This window comes from Lolium rigidum, chromosome 6, assembly GCF_022539505.1.
Source record: "Lolium rigidum isolate FL_2022 chromosome 6, APGP_CSIRO_Lrig_0.1, whole genome shotgun sequence".
NCBI lineage: Eukaryota > Viridiplantae > Streptophyta > Magnoliopsida > Poales > Poaceae > Lolium > Lolium rigidum.
Genome location: NC_061513.1, coordinates 104,937,249 through 104,957,235, shown reverse-complemented (window position 1 = coordinate 104,957,235; position 19,987 = coordinate 104,937,249). Strand labels below are relative to the sequence as shown.

The 19,987-nt window shown below is 45.0% G+C and overlaps 1 protein-coding gene, 1 long non-coding RNA gene and 1 pseudogene across 2 annotated transcripts; 1 reads left to right on the top strand and 2 right to left on the bottom strand.

The window, feature by feature from the left end:
• LOC124663068 overlaps positions 1-1,770 on the bottom strand; it is a 35,049-nt pseudogene extending 33,279 nt beyond the window's left edge.
• A 2,117-nt stretch (positions 1,771-3,887) lies between these two features.
• On the bottom strand, positions 3,888-5,422 carry LOC124665913 (UDP-glycosyltransferase 88A1-like). The gene has a single exon (XM_047203265.1). The coding sequence runs from the start codon at positions 5,350-5,352 to the stop codon at positions 3,907-3,909; it is 1,446 nt and encodes a 481-aa protein (XP_047059221.1). The 5' UTR covers positions 5,353-5,422; the 3' UTR covers positions 3,888-3,906.
• Positions 5,423-6,181: 759 nt separating this feature from the next.
• On the top strand, positions 6,182-8,347 carry LOC124667835. Its single transcript, XR_006991422.1, has 4 exons — positions 6,182-6,520; positions 6,622-6,710; positions 7,353-7,421; positions 7,949-8,347. It is a non-coding gene; the product is annotated as an uncharacterized LOC124667835 (long non-coding RNA).
• The last annotated feature ends 11,640 nt before the right edge of the window (positions 8,348-19,987 follow it).

Sequence of the window (19,987 nt, the reverse complement as noted above, 5' to 3'; positions counted from 1 at the left end):
TGAGGATTTGAGAGAGGAGATCTAGATCTACACTTCCACCAAACCATTTCTTCTCTAAGTGAGGGAATCTCTTGGGATCTAGATCTTGGAGTCTTTGGTTGACTTTCCCCCTTGTTCTTTCTCTCCAATCTCATCCTAGCATTCGTTGCTTTGGTGGGATTTGAGAGTGAAGGATTTGAACACCTCTAGTGTTCTTGCTTTGCATCATTGCATAGTGTTGAGCTCTCCACCACGATTAGTTCGAGTGAGAGACCGTGAGCTTGTTACTCTTGGAGGGAAACCTCCTAGTTGGCTTGGCGGTTGGTGCTCCGGTGATCTCTTCAAGAAGATTGTGAAGAGGCCCGGGCTTCTCCTTCGTGGAGCTTGTGAAGTGGTTGTGGAGCTTGCCATCTCCGGAGCGGAGGAAAAGCTAACCATAAGGAAAGGGCCATTATCCTTCGTGGGTGTGGTTCGGAGAATAGGGTGAGCCTTCGTGGCGCGGGGAATCCTTCGTGGGACCTCCACTCCTCCAAACGTGACGTACCTTGTTGCAAAGCAAGGGAACACGGGAATACATCCTCGTCTCCGCGTGCCTCGGTTATTTCTATACCCGAGCTCTCTTTCCTTGTGATAGCCATCGTGCTTGAAGTACATATATCTTGCTATCACTTGTGCTACATATATCTTGTGCCTATCTTGCTTAGCTCTAGTTGCCATTGTTACACTTAGTTGAGCTTAGCATATTTAGAGTTTGTGCTTGTAAACTAAACATTAGTTTAATTCCGCATTCTTACAAGACAAATCCGCAAGAGTTTGTAATTGCCTATTCACCCCCCCTCTAGGCGACATCTCGATCTTTCAGCCGTCGAGAGCCTCTTTCTAAGCTTGTTCCCTTCCTTCGACTCCATCACTAGCCTCACCTTCGCCTCCACCTCCACCGCCTTCACAATTTCCTTCTCGTAGCCTATTGCCACCCTGACTTTCATCTCCTCCACCATATGCACTTTATTCATCATCTGCTCCGCGTACAACGGCCAACAGATCATCGGAATGCCAGCCACAATCCCCTCGAGCACCGAGTTCCATCCACAGTGCGTCACCAATGCGCCGACGGCTCCGTGCTGCAACACCTTGGCTTGTGGCACCCAGTTCTTCACCGCGATGCCCGTGTCAGCCATTTCTCTAAGAAACCCTCCGGAAGCGACGGTTCCAAGTCCAGCTCGACGGACTCGTCCTTGAGCTCTGGTGGGTTGCGCACCACCCACAAGAACATGTGGCCATATTTCTGTAACCTGCGCGCCACCTCTCCTAGTTGTGCGGTGGAGAATGTTCCCAAGCTGCCGAAACAGAGGAACACCACGCTCTCGTTTGGCTGCGCATCAAGGCACTGGAGGCACGGGTGTCTCTCGCCGGCCGTTTGTCCAGGAAGGACTAGCGGGCCGATGCAGTAGACTAGCGGCGTCGAGTGGCCAGGGGTGCAGCGGCCGTGCCTAAGTCCTTCGAGAGCCCTCGACTCCAACCAATCGAAACTGTTGGCGAGAAAGCCCCGCGCTTCAGGTATCCGCGTGTACCGGCGCAACCGTTCCTTGGCGATGTCGCTCTTTTGGTACAACATCGTGGTGGACATGTCCAACGCACGGATGGGCGCACGCCGGGGAAGTGAAGCACGGTCGTGCCCATGTCCTTGAACGACAAACGGACAAGTGATGTCGGAGAACAAGGCGGGGAAGCACTCCGCAAGTGGCTCGCCAGGCAGCTACTTGTCCAACCAGAAGGACGTGGAGCAACCATCGCCCACCTCCGTTGTAGTGATGGCGCGGTAGAGGGGAAGGCACTCCTCCACGATCTTCTCCAAGAAGGAGGGGGACGTCGAGAATTCCCCCAAGTCACGACCTGACAAAATTTAAAAGCAAGCACCTGTTCTGTCGTGGAGATCCTTGACACCGAAACCGCCTTCATGCTTAGACAACACAACTCTATCCCAAGCAGTTAGACAACGAGCACCACAACAAGAGTCTTTCCCGGTCTTGAAAAAAAGTGCGGCGCCTCTTATCTATACCGTCAATAACACCACGAGGAAGCAAGTACAATCACATGTAATACGTAGCAAGATTATTCAGAACCGCATTACTGCAGACGACGGTCGAAGGAGAGGAGTAGAAGGGCGAACACCGAAGCAGGGAGTTTCGTGGGGGGGGGGAGAGGGAACCCGAAGTAAGGCTGGGGGGAGGAGGAAATGTGTCACCCAAGAGAGGAGGCCATGGATGCGGCATCAGCGGGTGGAACATGCATGGGAATGAAGCAAGACTTGTGGAAATTGATGGCCACACCAGTCGCGGACACAAAGTCCTCAAGCACCCGTTTGAGGCATGCGGCGGCGCCAGTCTTTGTGATGGTCATGATCTTAAGATCTCGTTTAGAAGAATTGTATCTGCTGAACTTTATGATCGTTGGATTAATCTTGTAAGTTTATTCAGTTCTCTACATTTGAATAACAATGATGATATACCTATCTAGATATTCCACCAGTGTGGGGTTTACTCGGTGAAGTCCTTACATGGTGGTGTGGTTAACAATGGAGGGGTTGTCCCCATCCATACACCTGTTGTGTGGAAGCTCATTGTTCCTCCACGCATCCACAGCTTTTTGTGGCTTCTCGCCAATAATAAAATTCTGCCAAAAGAGAGAATCAGTCAAGGGAAACTTAAAACCAGCCCTACCTCTTCATGGTTGCATCCCCTTTTCCGACGCATTTATTGTTATAGACCATTCACTGTCCCTTTCTTTCTCTATGTAAAATGCCCCTTTCTTTCTCTATGTAAGACTGAATAAGTAAATACATAGAATGGAAGAAAGGTCCAAAGCAATTGTTTATCTTGCATTGTTGCAATCAAACCAGAATCAAGTATTAAAGGATGTTGAAACACATCCTTTCTTGGTAGCCTAGATCCTAGAGCTACCGACAACCAAAGTAAGCGAAGGTTTGTGGATGATAACGCCTTTGTGTTTCGTTCTGAGCTTGAGTCAGTTCATCACCTCTTCTTTAAGTGCTTTGTAGCAAAAAAAATCTTTGAGAAGTGATCTCTAATGTATTTGGCATTAGCATTGGTTCTAACTTCCTGTCTATTGCCAGATAGTGGGTTAGCAACGATAGGAATGATGTGCTTAATACCTTTAGCTTTGTTGTTATATGGTCCTTATGGACACTAAGGAATGAGTTCTGTTTTCAGGGAAGGTCATGGTCAGGCTTGGATGCGGTTTGGTCCAGGGTGATTGCAAACGTCAAAAGGTGGCGACTACTCTGCAAGGATGTTCACACTTCACTCCTGGACAGAAACCTTCTCTTCCTGGAAAGAACAAGAGGCGAACTGATGCGGATCGTCTGGAGTTGAACTCTTCATGGCTGCTTTAGAACAGCTGATGACAAAGTTTTGTGCAAAGGTTCATCAGAACTTGGATAGATAATCTGTAGCTGGTCTTTAGTTGTTCCTTTTGTTGCTAGTTATTTCATCTCTCCCCCACTTTTAGAGAGATGGCTCCGAGAAACTTGTACATGCTGTAACTGTCACTCTTGCTTGGGGTTTGAAACCCACTTTCATCTAAAAAATTGTATTTTTCTCATGTGACTAAGACTTAAACTATCAACCGAGATATGGACAAACATTTATTTGGCACACAAGTTCAGAATCGGCTGGCGACCAGAGATAAACGAGACACGTACATGCTGTCTTTTGCATACACATAGTGATTAGTGTACTCAATCCTAAAAGCAACTTAAGACGCTGCCCCTCTACTGCGCAAGCCACCATATACGTTTCACAAAAGGTACTACATACCAGCAACTTAAGTGATTGATCAGGCTGCAATTTGGCCTAGCGAGATACTCATAGAGGACAAGAGCAGTTCGAAACTGCAAGCTGGAATACGTCACTCGTCTATCTGCTCTCCGATACTATCCACATCCAAGAGAAACTGAACGAACGCCGCCCTTGACGAGCCCCCTTCCTCCAGCGCCGCCTCAGCCTCCTGTTTGCGAGCAGCCACCCGCTCCCTAAGCTGTCTCCCATCCTCGCCCTCTATCACCAGCCTCACCTTGGCCTCCACCTCCTCCGCCTTCACAAAACCAGTCATGTACCCATCCAGCTCCACCGCGACGCCCATGTCCTCTGTCATGCACACCTTGTTCATCTTTTGCTCCGCGTCCAACGGCCAACACAGCATCGGGACGCCCGCGGAGACGGCCTCCAGCACCGAGTTCCACCCACAGTGTGTCACAAACGCGCCGGTCGCGCGGTGGCTGAGCACGTCAACCTGGGGTGCCCACGACTTGACGACGAGGCCTCTGTCCTTGGTCCGCTCTAGGAACCCCTCCGGCATGAGCGCATCAAGGTCCGGCTCAGGACGCACCTCCAAGTATTTCTTCGCGTCTAGGCTTTCGGCCGGCGTCCGCACGGACCATAGGAACCGCTGCCCAGACCTCTCCAGGCCAGCGGCTATCTCCTTTAGCTGCTCCGCGGAGACCGTGCCCTTGCTTCCGAAGCAGAGGAACACGACGCTGCAGTCCGGCTGCGAATCAAGCCACGCGAGGCACTCGTTCCTCTCCGCGCCGTCGCCGTCCTTCGCGCCCTCGCCGACCAACGGCCCGATGCAGTAAACCGGAGGTACGACCCTGCCGGGGACGCAGAGCGGGTCCCTGAGCGACTGCACCGCCCGGCTCTCCAGCGACTCGAACGTGTTCACCAAAACACCCATTGTCTCGGTGTTGCGCTTCCAGATGTTGGTCATCGCCTTGCACAGCTCGTCCTCCGGGTGCTCCAGCAGCTCCTTGATGAGATGTGACGCCGGCATGGGCGGAACACCGAGGAAATCAAGCGCCGTGTCCCCGAGCTCCTTCAGGCCTGTCCGCCTGCTGGCTATGAGCGCAGGGAGCTGGGTCAGGACGGACAGGCACGAGGCGCCTGAGGCGAAGAACGTGTAGACCGGGATGCCGAGCTTCACACAGACGTCGAGAGCGTGGACGCAGAACATGTCGAGGACAACGGAGTGCAACCGTTTCCGGGGGAAGGAGAGGAGGAATGCTTCGAGCAGCTGGTTGTAATCGAGAAAGAGCTGGAGAAAGAGTAGGACTGGGTGCTTGCCGGAGGCGGCGAAGTCGGGGGTAGGGAGTGCCGGCAGGAAGTGGAAAGAGATGGACGGGTTGGAGGCGGCGATGCGCTGGATGGCGGCAGCGCCGGAGTCGGACGACTTGAAGGGCGGCTCGACCATCACCATGGTGACATCGTAGCCGTGCTTGAGGAAGACGTTGGTGAGCTCGGTCATGGCGACGACATGACTGACGCCGGCACCGGGGTACAGGACGACGGTCTGCTTCATCTTGTCCGTGTGGGAGGTGGTTGGACTTGCTCAGTATTGCAAAATACAGATGCGTTGGAAATCTTTTGGGAGATGGAAATGCTTGCTGCTGCCGTGTGCTTTCTTATAGCTGTGTTCAGCCTTGCGGGTGAAGTAATTTTGACCTGGAACCGTTTAGAGTCAAAGATGCGCGGATTATATTATGGAGAGTTGATTGCGAAATCTACCTTGAATAAGTAAAGTATAATTTGTGGAAGACAGTGGTTGAGGAGTTCCGGCGCGTGGTGATGCTTCCTGCTAGCTGCAGCTTGGATACCGGATACCTTGCGGAGGAAGCATACACGCGTTCACGGTAGCTTGTAGGGTTAATTTCTCTAGCTCTTGTTGCGGAACCAGAGAGGAGACTTGAATTGTTTTACATTTCCTATGGGGTTTCGGAAGAGTAAACCGCACTGGTTATCCTAATTCTTTTCCTGTATCTTTAGTTAAATTATTATTTTTTCGGTAACAGAGAGGAAACTTGAATACAATACTTACATTAGTTTCTCAGTGGACTGTTCTTTCTTTTGTGGCCTTTCCACGTGTTTTGTGTTTGTGTTACATGCCCCGGCCGGTCAGAACGGCCAACCAATCAGCCCAAGCTAATTGAGAACAAGCAAGTGCGTGTATGCTTGCCCTATCCCAGAGCGATCCACGATAGCCAACTGGCGTGCAGCGGTAGGGCGTTGTTCTTCATCGCGAGCCGTTCGATCTAGGAGCGCGGCCCGCGTCAATCTCGTCCGTCCATCCACTCCCAGTTTCCCTCAATGCGGGGTAAAATCCTAGCCCCGAGCCGCCGCCACCCTCATTTTCTTCCTCGTCGTTCCTCTCTCACACGCGCCCACGTTGTTGTCCTCCTTCCATTGCGATGCCACCCCGCCCTCCTCCATCCTTTCTTCTCCCTTGAAGAGCTCGCACCACCACCTCACTCTGCCTCTCAGTCGTGCTCAGTGGGTCGGCAAACGCGGGGAACACACGTGCCCATGGCGGTAAGATAAGCTCCGGCTGTAGCAGATCTGATTTTCTTGATCTTTTACCTATTCCGGTGAATCTCCCGTTTCTCTCATTTCCAGGAACAGTGGAGGAGAACAACTAACCAACCAGAAAAGCGGCAGCGACAAAAGTTCTTTCACAGCATCTCAGCAGCCAGGTGATTCCCCAGCTCATGTCGTCTCATCTCTTATTTCCTATTTTCCGTTTCAGAGTTCGACCTGTTTTCCTTTGTATCACCTGATTTGTGCATCGTTTCAGGAGGATTAGGTGTTTGTTTTACTCGATGGAGGAGCCACACCGTTCAGAGTATGCAGGACAAGCAATGAACTTCGATTTTATTTTCCCATGTGGGTGCTCCTGTGAGCATGATAAATTGTGTTTTAACTACTACGTACTGGGTACAGTGTGTACAAGAAATTAATCTTTAGGCTGACTGATGTCATACAAATAATTGATGCAAAAAATCTTGTGCATATAATTTTTGTGTTAGTGCCTTCTACATGTTTGTTGTTATGCTTCATACAGCTGAATCTATTTGTTTGAGGTTTTGTGAATGCATACACATGCTAATAGTGAGCCCACGTCCCTGCTGAGCAAATGCAATGCATGGCCGCCACGCCCATGGGTGCAATTGGGTGGTCATTGTGTTGAGCTCTCTGCCACTCCCTCTTCTTCAGTTTTCTCTTCTGCCATGGCTTAAGTGACATTTAATTGTTATTAATTAGAATTAGTGATGGATTTGTGACTGTCACAGCGTTTTTCGCTCCTAGCGGTATAATTAATTAGGCAAACTGAGCAATCACACCAATTAGTTTGTCACTTATTATGTCGCTGAATCTTTAGGCTTGGTTAACTGTACAAACAAATAATTTTCTAGCAGCTTTGAAATACTGAAATGTGTGGCATCGTCACTTTGTAGGTTGGTTGCGTGGCATCGTTTATGTACAATTTCAGAAAAGACAACAGATAATAAACTATCTTTGATGCAGAAATCTGTAGAAAAGAAATTCCGAGCTCGAAGAAACCAATTGGCATGACCGGATAGAACTTCAAACTAGGTAAACTGATGGATCCATTTGCTTTTATGTCTGATGCAAAAAAAAAAAAAATGAACCAATCAGTATAGACCTTGGATTTCATGTCTCATTCAATGTATCATATTTCACATGTTGCCATAGAATCCTTGTAATGAGTATCATACAACTCATAAAATGTCTGAATTTGTTAAAGATAACATCTATCTATACATACGATGTTCACAAACTCAACCTCATGATTTCTCTGTGTATCCAGACCTAGCTGAAACTTGATGAGATTTGCATGACAGAAATTGTATGCGTAGCAAAGTTCGCATGAGCATGTTTAATTCGTTAGAATTCAGGTGGCTCCCTATAGCTATGTGGGGATTGATGTAATTAAGTTAAAAGATTTACGTGTTATTTTCATGAAAATTTGGTCAAATATTTGCTCTATTTGCATATTGTTCTAGCACTGCTTTATTTTCTTCCTACAATAAATAAATTTGTTAACCTGCCACCATGAAATGTTTGTTCTGGCAAGAATCTAACCTTTTATTCTTTTACAGGTGATCTGAAATTCATGAAAGTTTTAAGAAATGGCTTTCGATGAATGAAGCTTCCATGTTCATTGCCAACCCGACCGGTCCTCCAGAAATGGTTACAAACCACACAAGGTCTTCTTGCATACTATTTTCTTGCAACGTACAACCTATTTGTCTTATTTTGCTTCTTCAGTTCTTCTTTAAACAATCATGTTGATCGTGATTTACGTTTTCTATTATAGCTCATAATTAGGGGTAACAATAATAGGTCAGGGTACTATGCCTTTATGGCGATAGTGTTTTTCTTTTTCTGCATTCGAAGGAATGTATACAATATTGTTATTCCATAAGTGCTTGATTCATAGGACACAACGAGCCAAATTTAGATATGGCCAAAGACTGTCAAAGGAGGCGCACGACACTCCAAATTGTTTGAGTTCATCTAATTGCTTATTGACTGTGTTTTGTTAAAACATTTTGCTTCTGTTCATACATCGATTCTGGGGCAATCAGGTCTGGACAAACTCTACTCCTGCACTATTGTCATATTAATTCTGTTAAATTTTGTGTTTCTGCTCCTATATCTCTAACAATGCCAAAGATTGTCTTGTCATGTCCATCAGATACTTGACATAGTTCCAATCGTATGTGTACTTCTTCCTTAAATGGCTTTTTACGAAGAAGCTCAGGTAATTATTGTTCATGTGAGAACTGTGTATGCTCTTCTGCTGTAATCATTTTCATTCTTACCATTTTCATTCTTACATTAACAGAATGGCATATACAGTATAGGTACATTGGTACAGCGACATTCCTTCCATTTTATCTGTAATTCTTGTTAGGAGATGTAATAGCAGTATTGTTAAACGATTACCTAAGAAGAATCTATTCTAGAGAGAATCTCCTGCGTACTAATGATACATTTTTCATCTTTGGCTGTTCCCATAGCATTTATGTCCATTGTGGATAATGCTTAGGGTAATTACATTCCTGAGTATTTCTAGATCAATAAGACGCTGCAAGATCGTTCCTTGTGCCAAATATAGGTTATGAACACCACGACAATTGGATGGTAGAGGTCAGATAGGAGTATAATGAAGTTTCTGAAAAAGAAGTGGAATGTGAGCTCCTACATGTTTCTCATCATAAAATTCCCTTGTACTAACTGTCTTAAGTTAGTCTTGCACCATATTCATTTTCTATAGTGCCTTTTGGCCTTCTATTTTTAGGTTGGAGATAGATTTGATGTACTATGTATCTGCCATCTCCCTGTAGTCTGCCAACCGGCGTCGTAATTGGTCCTTTGTAAATCTAATTATTCTAGGTAAATAGGATGAAATAAGGATCTATGTTTGCCATGGTGCCACACATAATTTAGCACTGCATTATCATTATTTTCTGAAAGCTAATTCATCGTTCGTGATGCACATACTTGGGTTGATTCGGCCGAAAAAAACCACATTGTTCTATTATCGAAGAATGTTCTATTTTTAGCTATCAAACTTGTTTTCCTCTATTGTTCATTATGTTTTAATGTTCGCATTGAGTTGGGTTCAGCTCTATTTTACATTCTAATTATTGTTAGAAAGTGTCACGCCTATTTTGATTAAACAAAGGTTTCGCACATACTTATCGTCTTGTTAGGTATTTATATAGCTCATCTAGGATGAATTCTTTGATTGATGAAACTATGATATCATGCTTCTTGCCTACTCAGTTTTTCTTATTTCGGTTGTCAATAGAAATCACACCATTTACCAAGGCCTTTCTGTTTCCCATTTTATGTCCGAAGTAATCTAATCGATGATGACATGATGACATGACCGAGTTTACTGGAAAGACGTCCATGCATATTGGCATGCCAAGGTCCAAGACAGGTACCTCCCGTGACTTGATGATTCGAAGACCAGATAGAGGCGGTGTGCCAGCGGGAGAAGGGTGAACAAAGAGAACTGCGATGGACGCTCAGAAGAATCGACCGAAGCATACAACAAAAAGGAACCAAAGAAAACAAAATTGGGCAGTGATATGGCAAGGACGGCGATTTTCCAGATTTAGATTAATCCACGTCCATCAAAAAGACTCAAGCTAAGCTGTATGTAGCCTTGTAGGGATGTATGTGTCATAACCTGGCCAGTAGCAGTAAAATCATGGATAGTGGATGTAACATGTAACTTTTGCTTTTCCTACAACCCGATTGACTATGGATACGTAATTGGAATGAACCTCGTACTATACCATTCTATCAACTTGCAGTTTTCTCGGATTGAAGAGGTATATTGGACGCGGTTGGATTAGAAGGAGTGGCAAAAAATAGGCGAACACACAAAGTAAATTGACTCCTATTGGGATGGGATTGGGCAGCCACCGTACGGCGAGGAGGCGACCCATGGGGTGCCCCAACCACTAGTCCCCATCAATAGGACAACCTTAGTCTGTTGTTTGTACGTTTCTCTTTTTGAAAAAAGGGAAAACTTAAAAATATGTAACTCGTAGATCAGAAATGTAAAAATAATTTCATTTAAACTATGGTGTTCATTAAGCCAAGGCGTACAAAACAGTATCACACTTCTGTTGGTAATATAATTTGTAACTCCATCAGTCGAATATGTGTAAAATTCACTAGTTGCAATTTTCTTTATTTGGCAGCTGAACTTTTCTCGATGAGATAGTTGCACATTTCTAAAGAAATGCAACTATGTTGTGATAAAAGTGCAACTCACACAAAAACAGGTTTGAGTTGCACTTTTCTAAAAAGTGCAACTCCTACGGGTTTGAGTTGCACATTTCTTGAGAAAAGTGCAACGCATAGGGAAAACCGGTTTGAGTTGCACACTTCATGAGAAAAGTGCAATCCGAACAGAAAACGGTTTTGAGTTGCACATTTCTTAAGAAAAGTGCTATTCCTATGAAAAAACTGTTTGAGTTGTACATTTCTTGAGAAAAATGCAACTCGTACGAAAAAATGGTTTGAGTTGCACATTTCTTGAGAAAAGTGCAACTCCAACGAAAACATGTTGAGTTGCACATTTTGTGAGAAAAGTTGAGTTGCACATTTTTTGAGAAAAGTGCAACTCATACTGAAAATTGGTTTGAGTTACACATTCCTCGAGACAAAGTGCAACTCTTACCATACCAGTTTGAGTTGCAATTTCTTACCGAAAACCGGTTGCTAATGGCACATTTTTAGATAAAATGCAACTCGTTTTGAAAACAGATTATGAATCACACTTTTTTTTTTCAAAAGTGCAATTCGTAACGTAAAACTTGTTACGATTGCATTTTTTCGATATGTGCAACTCAGTGTAAAGAAGGATTGCTACATTCATTTTTGTGAGAAAAAGTGCAACTTGTATAAAAAATCCTTTATAGCTACACATTTTAAAAGGCATGTACATCTCGAAAACCACTAATTCTCTAACGTGGTTATACGTTTTCTGAAGAAGTGCACTACATTTTGGTTTCTTGTTTTGGCAACTTTACCGTAAGGGAAATCCCTTGGGTGCGGATTTTATATTAAATATAAAACAACTATTTTTTTGTGAATGTGAACATAAGTGTTTTGCTGTGGTGTTTATCATAAGTCACAACCATTGCTACACAAAGTTAAATGGTTCATTCTTTACGGAATAGCAACAAGCAGTGTAAAGTGATATCTCTCTTATCCTCTACATCTATGCACAACAATAAGTCCTTTTATGTAAAGATAAATGAGAGTTCTAAGGATACTTAAGCATGTAATTTCATTTGGTCCAGAATCTTCTTCTTTCTTTTTGTATATATGGACAGTTGAGCAACAGAATGTAGTGAGAGAATATATATGCCAGCATTTTGATAATAGAGCATAATTTTTTTGGATATGCAACTCATGTCAACACTAGTCATAAGATTGAGCATTGCAAAAGTGTAAACAAGTATGGTTTATATGTTTGACCACTTACAAGTTGGATGTCTCATGCCCATTGACCACAAGTACCTAGTCCACGTGTTTACTCAACTTGACCACAAGTTGTTCGTCACAATATGCATACAATTCCAAGCAAGTTAAAATTCAGGTACCTCTTGCCCAAATTGTATAAAGAGTCTTTTGCGACTATACATACTAAAATGACAAGACAAAGACAAGAACGCTTAGCACATCTCATAGCTTTTATTTAAAATGCTTCATTGGATTCATGCTATAAACTTCCACTATGATGATTTAGCATGACTTAGGTTAGCGGCCCAATACTTCTTATAACACATATGCATACTAAAAAAAACTTGATTATATCTTTTTATTTCAACACCGATAGGTATCTAGAGCCAAAAGAATACATGACATCAACAAATATAGTGCAATGTTGAAAGTGTTCCCCATGACAACATGATTCTGCTAACAATCAACTCATCAATTGTGTAACACATAACTTCCATAATTAGAATCATAATGGGTCATGTTCCCACATCTTATTTCTCCATGAGCTTTAAATTACATAGTATTAGACAAAAAAAAAATAGTTCAAAGGCATATCACATACATTATACTTGGAATAGCCTTTTGTATATACGTAGATATGGTGGACACTTCTGGAATAACTTGTCTTTAAAAGGATTTAGATGGATAAGTATGTGCTTGTTTGCTTATTTTAGGGGTTAGCAATTAGGGGGAAAGTTGACCATCTACAACATGCAAGTGTCCATAGTGGTAATCATTCCTAATTAAACAAGTAACTTAAATTTAATCCTCTATGCATGTTAATAAAAGGTAGTACTCCTAAATAAGGCACTTGCAAATTATTACTCATAAAAGCATATGAAACAAACAACATCATGTATAACTTGTAATGCAACTTTTATTTCACTTTTCCCTTTCTTTATAACATCAAACTTTATTTTTATTTTTATTCCTACATAAAATTCATTGACAATGGTCTTGGCAACATGAATCAAATACAAACTTAACATAAAAGTAAGATACAAACGCTCTATGTTTATGCAGAAATCTTATGTTACTCAAAAAACAAAGTTTAGAGAGGTGTGCAAACCGTGAGTTTAATAGGTCCAGTGGGGTGCCTTGGGCACCCCCAAGCTTATGGTATTCACCATTTTTGGATATCTCATGGCACTAGTAGGAAAAGCCTCATCAGTGGCGCACGAAAAAGTGATTCTGTGGCGCACGGGTGGTGCGCCACAGAAACGTCGCCACAAAAATAAGGTTTACGTGGCGCGAGGGCCCGTGCGCCACGAATTAAGGTTTCTGTGGCGCACATCGTTCCCCATGCGCCACAGAAACAGGTGCGCCACTGAATTACATTTTGGTGCGCCACAGAACATTGTACAGGTATACTCGATTTTATACTGCCTGGTGTATTATACAGGTTTTATACACAATATACAGGTTATATACAGATATAATATAGACATATATAATATGGACACATATAACATAGCAACATTATACATCATCATCACATTATACAACAATATAGACAAATGTTTTGCATACAACTCTTAATTCATACAAATTTCACAATTTCGAGATACAAAGTAGTCTTCATCCGGTTCCTCCTTTGCTCCCTCATCTCTACCCACCGGGCTCGCTTGCATCGGGGTCTTCATATCCAGTTCCTACTATGATGAAAATGGAAGAAAGTGAGACCAACAAGTCCGATGCACAAGAGAAATGGAATAAATGCCTCATACATTGTTGGTCAACACAAATATTAACATTCCGGGATGGCGTAAGTGAAACCAAGTCCGATGCACAAGAGATTGATATTTGTGCTATCTTACCAGGCTCACTTACGCCACCCCAGAGTGTACGGAGACCAAACATTTTAATCATCGGCATTTTGGAAATACCAAAGCAAATGGAATGAGAAAATGGAATAAGTGCCTCATACATTGTTGGTCAACACAAATACTATGGTCAGAAACCATAGTTGTAGTATACGCCGCAGTATACTTTGCAGAAGGGCCCCCTTTCCCCGGCCGCCGTTCCGTGAACGGGTCCTTGACAAGACAACAACGCCGATCTGCCTCTCCGGCGCAGAACCACGACAGTCCCAGCCGCCTCCCTTGTGGCCGTGTGTCCCGCGCCCTGCACTTTTCGCCTTCTTGCCCGGTGAACCAATAGACTGATCGTTGGAATAAGGAAACCGATGACGGCCGGTCGCAAGATTAGATTGCGATCGGCAGTCATCGGCTTCCTTATTCCAACGATCAGTCTATTGTTCACCGGGCAAGAAGGCGAAGAGTGCGGGCGCAGGAGACGCGGCCACAAGAGAGGCGGCCGGGACTGGCGTGGTTCTCGCGCCGAGAGGCAGGTCGGCGTTGTTGTCTCGTCAAAGACTCGTTCACGGAACGGCGGCCGGGGAAAGGGGGCCCGTCTACAAAGTATATTGCGGCGTATAGGTGACCAAACATTCTAATCATCGGCACTAAAATGAAAGAAAGAGCCAAGTGGTATCTCAACTAGATATCATATGGCTCATACTTTGTTGGTCGAAAGAAATATTAACATTCAGGGGTGGGGTCAGCGAGGCCAGGTAGGATGCACAAGAGATTGATATTTGTGCCATCGCACCAGGCTCAGTGGCCCCACCCCAGAGTGTACAAGTGACCAAACAGTTTAATCATCGGCACTAAAATGGAAGAAAGGCCAATGCAATTAAGAAGTAGCTAGTATGAACTAAATGGAATGCCTCATACTTTGTTGGTCGAAACAAATATTAACATCCAGGGATGGAGTAAGTGAGGCCAGGTAGGATCCACAAGATATTGATATTTGTGCCATCACGCCAGGCTCACTTGCTCCACCCCCGAGTGTACGAGTGATCGACCAACCATCTAATCATCAGCAAGTACAAAAACACCACCAAACCAGCAACCATGGTGACGTAAGTCAAGATGCTCAAACACACATAGCATGCATGGAGCAGATGCTCCAAAGGGATTATTCATCACTTGGTATATAGGCCAAATGATGCTGGCAAAAGAGAGGCCAATCAAGAACCACTAAATCCAGTAAGTGATAGATATGCCTAAACAAGCAACAACACATAGCATATCACAGCTAACCAGATGAGACAAGTCTTGGTAGCCAACTTAATCACCTAGCACCACCTAGCCTTTTAAAACCATCGAAAGCATGATCATTTTTCTTCAAAGGATACCACAGTGGCATTCATTTACATGATCCCTTACTGTGGATATCTCTATTTTCATCAAAGCCAACAAGAAATAGAAATTTATCATTACTCAGTTGAGTTCAAAACAAAGCTGGGGTATGATACGTCTCCAACGTATCGATAATTTCTTATGTTCCATGCTACTTTATTGATGATACCTACATGTTTTATGCACACTTTATGTCATATTTGTGCATTTTCTGGAACTAACCTATTAACAAGATGCCGAAGTGCCGGTTCTCGTTTTACTGCTGTTTTGGTTTCGAAATCCTAGTAACGAAATATTCTCGGAATTGGACGAAATCAACGCCCGGGTTCCTATTTTGCCCGGAAGCATCCAGAACACCCGAGAGCCGCCAGAGGGGGGCCCTGTGGGCCCCAGATGATAGGGTGGCGCGGCCAGGGCTGGGCCCGCGCCACCCTATGGTGTGGTCGCCCCTTCGCCCCTCCGACGCTGCCCTTTCGCCTATATAAAGGTCCTGACCTAAAAACCCTTACGGAGGAAGCCACGGTACGCGAAACCTTCCAGAGCCGCCGCCATCGCGAAGCCAAGATCTGGGGGACAGGAGTCTCTGTTCCGGCACCCTGCCGGAGCGGGGAAGTGCCCCGGAAGGCTTCTCCATCGACACCGCTGCCATCTCCACCGCCATCTTCATCACCGCTGCTGCTCCCATGAGGAGGGAGTAGTTCTCCATCGAGGCTCGGGGCTGTACCAGTAGCTATGCGGTTCATCTCTCCCATGTACCTCAATACAATAATCTCATGAGCTGCTTTACATGATTGAGATTCATATGAGTTTGTATCACAATTTATCTATGTGCTACTCTAGCAAAGTTATTAAAGTAGTTCTATTCCTCCTGCACGTGTGTAAAGGTGACGAGTGTGTGCACCGTGTTAGTACTTGGTTTATGCTATGATCATGATCTCTTGTAGATTGCGAAGTTAACTATTGCTATGATAATATTGATGTGATCTATTCCTCCTACATATGCATGAAGGTGACAGTGTGCATGCTATGCTAGTACTTGGTTTAGTCTTTTTTATCTATCTTACACTATAAGGTTACTTAAACATGAGCATTATTGTGGAGCTTGTTAACTCCGGCATTGAGGGTTCATGTAATCCTACGCAATGTGTCCATCATCCAACAAAAGTGTAGAGTATGCATTTATTTATTCTGTTATGTGATCAATGTTGAGAGTGTCCACTAGTGAAAGTCTATTCCCTAGGCCTTGTTCCTAAATACTGCTGCGTTACTACTGCTTGTTTACTGTTTTACTGTGTTACTACTGCTGCGTTACTACTGCATGTTTACTTCCTACAATATTACTATCGTCAACTACGCGCCAAGCACTTTTCTGGCACCGTACTACTGCTTATATTCATTCATACCACTTGTATTTCACTATCTCTTCGCCGAACTAGTGCACCTATTAGGTGTGTTGGGGACACAAGAGACTTCTTGCTTTGTGGTTGCAGGGGTTGCTTGAGAGGGATATCTTTGACCTCTTCCTCCCTGAGTTCGATAAACCTTGGGTAATCCACTTAAGGGAAACTTGCTGCTGTTCTACAAACCTCTGCTCTTGGAGGCCCAACACTGTCTACAAGAATAGAAGCACCCGTAGACATCAGGGTACCATAAGGGATTATTCATCACTTGATAGTAACCAAGTGATGCTGGCAAGAGAGAGGCCAAGCCTGAGCTAGTCAATCCAGTAGAGATGGATATGCATAAGTAAGCAAGAACACATAGCCTATCCAAGTTAACCAGATAAAACCAACCTTGACAGCCAACTTAATAACCTAGCATCACCTAGTCTTTTAAGCCATCAGAAACTTCCCATTTTCTTTAAAGGATACCACAGTGGCATTCATTTACATGATTCCCTAATGTGAATATCTCTATTTTAGTATACCATCATAAGCATTCCATTTAAATCACACATTTTAGTATCTGTTCTTATCCAAGTTTTTGCCTCAGCCTTTGCATCATTGGCCGAGCCAAGACATCAAGCATCTGGCCAGGGAGCATTCTTTCTTTTTAGGGAACTATATGAACTATATGCACATGATCCAATAAGCATCCCCACTAATCAGAGCATTATAAGCATAGTAGCATACCATAATCTCACAACAATCCATCAAGTAAATCATCAGGGGTCCAGAAAACTTGGGGTCCAGAAAACTAATCCCAACAGAGAATTACTTGGGGTCCAGAAAACTAATCCTAGGTCAACCAAGAGCAACTATAAATATGTATGTATACAAGCCCACCAGTAGCATAGTAGCATACCATAAGCTCACAAGAATCCATCAAGTAAATATGTATGCAACAGCAATGAGCCAACAACAACAGCAATGAGCCAACAGCAATAGCTTCGGCACAGCAACAACAATGAGCCAACAACAATAGCTTCAGCACAGCCAACAGCAACAACAATATCTACAGAGACATAGCAATAGCTTCGGCACAACAACAACAATGAGCCAACAGCAGCAAGCACAACACAGCAACAGCAGCAGCACAGCAACAGCAACACCAACGTACAGCAGCACCAACGTACAGCAGCAATTCGTCGAGCACCTTGTGCGCGCGCGGGAGAGGAATTAAGAGGGAGGGGAGGGGAGAGATATCACCGATGACAGGGGTGGAGGAGGAGGTTGAAGATGTGTTGCCTGCCAAAACCCACCGGCGAGCAGTGGTTAAGCAACACGAAGAGCCGGGAGGCTTCCAAGACTGCAGGGGGCCCTGGTCCCTCGACGTCATCCCGCAAATGTTCCGGCACACGTCCTAGCGGTTGCAAGGGCGTGCCACCTGACCTATACCTGGTCGGGAAGGTGTTGAATTGCTTCGATTAGTTTCCGCATGGCGAGACACGTAAACATTAAATACGAGCCCTATCGGCTCTCAGGTTGCCTGTGGATCGGCTCAAAGAGCCGATCGCCCCATGGCTTACGTCGGGTTAACGATGACATGGGGCTCCTGCTTGATCAATATAAAGCTATACCAATCTACGACAGTTTAGGGTCTTCACCGCATGATCGGAACATCCTGCGCGTAGTTGAGCCTAATAGACACGAAAGATAATGGAAAACTAACCCTAGAAGAGGCCTAAAAACCAACACTAAGTCAATTCCCGGAACATCCCTCTTAGGATTAACAAACCATACCTTACGTGCTACCGGATCGTTCAACCCGTTTGCAAGGCCTAACCATACAGATATTAAACCAATCCTTGAAGCATCAAGGAGCAACTATAACAGATTGGATCTACTAAATAACGAACAAGCAAGGTGCTGCCCTTACACCTAGGTAGGTGTAAGGGCAGCTAGATATCGTGGGGCAGCATAGCTAAGCAAGCATGTATAAGAAAAGCATCCATGCCAGCCCCAAAACATCTATGATAAATAGTGTTACTCGCCATCAACAACGCTTCAGCACGAGCAACACAAGGTAACGAATAAACGCGTACTGCCTAGATCGCAAGATGCGATCTAGGCAGCATGATGCTTACCCGGAAGAAACCCTCGAAAGTAGGGGTGGCGATGCGCCTGATTTGTGTTTGTTGTGAACGTGATTGTCCTCCTTTTTCGATAACCCTAGATACATATTTATAGTCCAAGGGACTTTCTAATTCGAGCGTGCACCTAACCGTGCACGGGTTAAACTCTATCTTTTAATTCTAAACTAAGATGCGATCTACTATATTTACGTGATACACGGGCAATTAAGCCCAAACTCTTCGTGTAAGGCCGCTTCAAAGATGCTCCACGAGTATATCCTTCAAGCCCATCTTCACTTACGGCCCATCTCCTGATTTGGCCAAAATCTGGTGATAACACATGCCCCCCTGGTTTTGGCAATGATAATTTCAAAACCACTCTGTTTTTCCTTCGAATGGTCATGTCGTGGCAGAGCAGAACCGTCGCAGTATTCTTCATCATGATGCCTTGCCTTCTCAAGTTCTCTGCATGATTTGACAGTTGTGGCACCACATCCTCGAAAACTGCTTAAGCATTAAATCTCCACTATATCCCCTTTTTATTTAGCCACTTCTCGCAGTTCCCTTCTTCGTCCCCTTCGCGTTAGCACTCCAAAAAACCCTCCTCTGCCACCATGTCTTCGTCTTCTTCCTCTTCTTCTTCGTCGGGTCTTTCCGTCCAATCCCCCCCCTCCGCGAGCCGACGCCGGAGTGGGTCCCAATGGCGGACCACATTCGTCGGGCCCTAGAAGACGGGGACGAGGCCAGCCATGACTTCTCCGTCTGGTCTCAGGACGACAAGTCCTCAACCGACGGGGAGAGCGACCTCCGCTTCCTCGTCGACGGGGAAACGGAGGAGGAGAGCGATGACGATCGCCTCTCCTGGGACGACTTCACCTCCTTCGAGGAGGAGGAGGAAGAAGAGGAGGAGGAGGACGACACCTCCTCCGACGAGCCGCCGGCCAAGCGCTTCTGCCCCTGGCCGGGCAACCTCAGCGACTTCGACAGTGACGACGACGCTGACGAGGAGGATGAGGACGACGAGGGCCCTGCCGGCGGCCGCGGCAGCAGCGACGACGAGCCCGCCGGAAGTAGCGTCGATAGCGGCAACGACGGCGACGACGAGGGCAGCGATGGCCCGTAGATAGGATCCTTAGCATAGGACCAATAGTAGTAGATGGGACAATGTGTCCCCTAGTTCTTCCTTTTGAGAGCAATCAGCTCTTTTATGTAAGAAATCTTATTATCAATGAAGAATTTCCTCCAATTCGATTTTGCCGATTTCTTTCATGTCGATTTAGCCGATTTCCCCTCATCCTGACTTTGCCGATTGTTAACTTGATCAATGCTCAATGAGCCGATGGCAACGCATCACTCCTTCACGATAACTTGCAAGGCAGGTCAAATCA